Below are 4614 nucleotides of genomic sequence, written 5' to 3' on the forward strand. Positions count from 1 at the left end.
TTTTTTTTGTTTTAGTGTCTCTTCCATTCTCAATATGTTTCCTCTTTCTAATCTTCAGTCCTCTGCTAAATTATTTCTGCATTTTCTCTCTCCCCAGCTTTCCACTCCCCACTATTGCCCCCACACCCCACCATGTCCCAGCTGCCTTTCTACCCCTCTGACTTTGCATTCTTCCTGGGGTGGTTCAAGGGGGCACCTACTGTTCTGAGCACTAAACTATACTTGGGGGCCAGGGGCAGGCAAAGATGAGAAGGGCTTACTGCTGAGCCTTTCGAAGCTCATGATTGCAGTGGGAGATCACTGTTCGTGACCCATTCTAAGAGGAATACAGGAGAACCCCAGGCCACAACTGAGANCAGAGAACTGCATCCAGAACATTCCAGCACATTAGCTGCCCCTTCCAGCTCCTTGAAAGAACAAAGTTGAACACGTCCCTCTTACCTCTGGCCAGTCCTTCCTTCACTCTGCTTCTTGCACAGGTGTGTGTATATGAGGGCTCGAGACTTTGCAAACAGGTACCTAGTGAAGAAGAGAGTCTTGCTATGCCTTCACAGATCTTCGTAAANGAAAAGACAGGAANCCTGGTCGTGAGGCTCCTCTGCACGGCAGACGTAAGCCAGCCCTCAGGAGTCCCTCCCTCCCACCCCCAGTTGTTGGGGAAGTTGAAAAATTAAAAATGCCAAAGTCACTGAAAATGCCTGAGCAGAATCAAGCTGGAGTCTGGAATGTCACCATTGTTTGGTGCCATAAAAAGCTGAAACAGCCTGGTTAGGCCGACGTGAGGCAAGGCTTACAGGCACGGGCACGGACACATAACTGTAACCCCAGCACTGGGTGACTTAGGTAGAAAAATCACAAGCTCAAGGCCAGACTAGGCTGCCTATGCAGTAATGCCATGTTTTTTAAAAAAAAAAAAAGTTAGCAATTTAATCAATGGAAAATTTAGATTATATTGCCCAACAGATCCACTGAGTCGGCTGTTCTAGAGATGACAAAGAGCCCATAGGGAAACAGCAAGAGTCAACACGGCTCTGTAGCAACTAAAGACATAATGGTTTGGCTTTCCCTTACTCCATTGCTGGAGATTGAGTGGGTAGCATATGGCCAAGGTGCAAAAAAGCATGCATGATGAGAACCTTGTGTGTCTCCTCTATGGGGAAGGCATAAAGAAACCNTTCAGACTGTGTGCCCGTCTTACAGGAAGAATAGGGCCACTGTTTTGGACAGGTAAGCAAACACGCTACACTTCCTTTAGCGACAATTTGAGAGCAGCTGCGGTGATCCCTCTAAGGGCTTCTCATTACACACCCCTGAGAGCATCTGTGTAATGTGCAGTCTGTGATCAGCAGACTCTATAGCTGACTCGCTGTGGCAGAGAGGCCTGGACTGAAATATGAACATCTGAGAAGACAGGAATGGCTGTGGAGACTGTGGAGCAGTCTGTTGCTAACATTCCCCATATTCTCCTCTAGCCCAGATCTCACCTAAGCTCTGAAGACTGTGGTGCTTTGACTATGGTTTGACTAAGGATAGCCCTAATAGGTTCTTATATTTGAATGCTAAGTCACTGGAGAATAGTACTATTTGAAAGGATTATAAGGACTAAGAAGTGTGGCCTTATTGGAGGAAGTATATCATTGGGGGAAGGCTTTGAGGTTTTAAAAGTCCATGCCAAGCCCAGTCTCTCTCTCTCTCTCTCTCTCTCTCTCTCTTCTTCCCTCCCTCCTTCCCTCACTCTCTCTCTCCCCCCTCCCTCCCTGCTTACAGATCAAGATGTAGCTCTTAGCTACTGGTCCAGCAATATGCTTCCCACCATGATGATAACAGACTCCCTCTGAAACTGCAAGCAAGTCCCCGATTAAATGGTTTCTTTCATGAGAGTTGCCTTGGTCTTTGTGTCTCTTCACATAGCAATTTCCATAAATCTCAGACTAGTTCTGGACTGACTTAGCATCTGCCTGCCTTTGCCTCAAGTTTTCTACCGAGTGAGGGCAAGCTACCCAAGCCAAACACATCGGATGCAATCTTTTACTTCCTCAGTCCCCAGTCCCTGTCATGTATCTATTTACAAATTCTTCTAAATGTCTTTAAAATCTCTCTAGGTCACTCTGAACCAATATGCCAGCGTAGGGTGACATTGCCATTCTATGCCGGCATGGTGGCTCCAGTCCTACCTCCCATGTCCTGGCCTCTCCTGTTGGGATCCAGATGGTTCGCTGTTCCTTTATTGGGCACAAATCCTGACCCAGATGCAGTCCCATGACTGTCTGACTTTGGAAAACTTCAAGCACAGATAAAACCTTGAAGGAATGTCCTCTGGAGCCAAGCAAAGCCACAAGGTCAGGGGAGCTTGGCAGGAAGAACTCTTATAAGGGGGCAAAGACACTGTTTATTCAAGCACTGCTTGCAACAACAATCTCTTAGTGGCTAGAGAAGCCATATAGAAACAGTTTTAGAAAAAACAAACTCTGTTCATGTCTGTTTGTTTGTTTTTGAGAGAATTTTTCTCTGTAGAACAGCCTAGGCTATCCTGGAACTCCATTTATAGAACAGGTTGGCCTCAAAGTCATAGAGATCCTCCTGCCTCTGCCTTTTGAGTGCTGGGATTAAAGTCATGCAACACCACACCTGTCAAAATTGTTTAGTCTTGAAGTGAACCCAGAGTCTTGGGTCTCTGGCTACCATCACCCTCCCTGCCAAGTCCTTTGATACCCATGGCTGGTGGGTACCCACTCTGTCTTTTTTTTTTTTTTGGTTTTTCGAGACAGGGTTTCTCTGTATAGCCCTGGCTGTCCTGGAACTCACTTTGTAGACCAGGCTGGCCTCGAACTCAGAAATCCACCTGCCTCTGCCTCCCAAGTGCTGGGATTAAAGGCGTGNGCCACCACGCCCGGCTCCCACTCTGTCTTTTGCTTCCCTCCAGGTCATGTTCCACACAGCAGCCNGAGTGATCACTAAAAGGTATACACGTGTTCTAGCCATCCCCCTACTCTGAAAAAGTGGCTGGTTCTGGGCCTAAAGAGATGGCTCAGTGGTTAAGAGCACTGGCTGCTCTTCCAGAAGATCCAGGTTTGATTCCCAACACCTGCCTGGTGGCTCACTACTGTGTGTAACTCCAGCACCAGGAGATCTGCCCCATCTTCTGGCCTCCTCTGGCACCAGGTACATCACATGATATGTAGACGTGGAGGTGAAAGAAAATAAAACTTGAGACCTGTGATGTCAAATAGCCCAAAGAGTTGTTTGTGAGCTTTGAAACCTGGGACTGAGAACATAGCAGAACAGGCCAGGACATGATGGACTGGCCCAGCGCCTCCCTATCTCCCGCCCTTCTGACCTAAGTTAAATGTTAAACAGGATGCTGGTGTTTAAATGGACCAATCATGTGAAACCGCACCAATTCCTCCCTGCTGATGTTTGAATGATCCAATCATGTGAAACTGCGCCAATTCCTCCCCCAGCCCCAGCCCCTTTTCTATAACAACCCCTAGCTTCCAAGGCTCATGGTTGAATCCACTGTCTCCTGCGTGAGATACATTTTGACCCGGAGCTCCGCCATTAAACAGTCGAATCCACTGTCTCCTGCGTGAGATATGTTTCGACCAGGAGCTCCACCATTAAACTACCTCGTGTTTTTACATCAAGGCGTTCTGTTCTGTTCTGTTCATGACTCTTGGGTGCATGCCGAATCGGGAGTTGAGTGGGGGTTTCCCCACTAGGTTCTTTCATTGGCAAAATACTCACACACAACAAACAAATGAAAAACAAAACACACACACACACACACACATAAACAGACAACCAAAAAAAAGTGGCTGCTTCAGCGAGATGGGCATAGGGGCATGGGAAGAATAAGATAAAAGCAAAGCATAATAATCTATACATATGAAGATGCCATCACTGTGATGACATATATGTGTGAAACCCATTGCTATGCATGTTAACTTTAAACAATAATGGGCTGGGGAGATAGCTCAGCAGTTAAGAGTACTGGCAGCAAAAATAAATTATTAAAAATGGTAAGAAGAAACGAGAGATGTTAAAAGTGTAGCTTGACTTGTAGCCCCCACGAGTTTCTACTCAGGAAAACATCCCAACCCCATCTGCACCACAAGTGCTCTCTGCAGCTTCCTGTTTCACAACACAGTGTTCCCAAAAGTTGCATTTTAATAAAATTAAATTTTATTGTTTCAACCAAAGACATTGTTCAGTAAAATATGGGCATGTTTTTGAAAATCGCAAGTGCCTGGCAGTGAAGGACCAGGGTACATTTTCCTGACACCACCTCGCTTTGTGCTGAGGCAGCTGTTTCACCCAGGAAGCTTTTGCGGCCCTGCTGGGATTTAGGACAGTAATGGGCAGATGGAGTCCTGTTGCCTTAATGAAGCTGGCTTGCCCTTTAAGGTTTCAGGGTCTCTTAGGGATCCACGGGNTACACTTACACGTTGGGAACCACAAATCTAGGGGATTCTTTATTCATTCTTTAGAGCCTAGCTATCAGTTTTATTTAGCTATGTCTCAAATTGGTTTTCTCTTTCTTCTTACTAATAGACCCCCCTCATTTTTTATCATCTGTGTGTGTGTGTGTGTGTGTGTGTGTAAGGAGGGAGAGAG

General features: G+C 46.3%; 1 protein-coding gene across 1 annotated transcript in view; it reads right to left on the reverse strand.

Annotated features, from left to right (window-relative positions):
* Cd4 (CD4 molecule) overlaps positions 1 to 2246 on the reverse strand; it is a 25284-nt gene extending 23038 nt beyond the window's left edge. The window contains exons 1-2 of the mRNA XM_021165727.2: positions 2175 to 2246; positions 442 to 519 (exon numbers count right to left, since the gene is read on the reverse strand). Coding sequence (XP_021021386.2) covers positions 442 to 519; positions 2175 to 2181 — 85 coding nt within the window. The 5' untranslated portion in view covers positions 2182 to 2246. The remainder of the gene's footprint in view (positions 1 to 441; positions 520 to 2174) is intronic.
* Between the last annotated feature and the right edge of the window lie 2368 nt (positions 2247 to 4614).

This window comes from Mus caroli, chromosome 6 (assembly GCF_900094665.2).
Source record: "Mus caroli chromosome 6, CAROLI_EIJ_v1.1, whole genome shotgun sequence".
In the NCBI taxonomy this organism is placed as follows: Eukaryota; Metazoa; Chordata; class Mammalia; order Rodentia; family Muridae; genus Mus; species Mus caroli.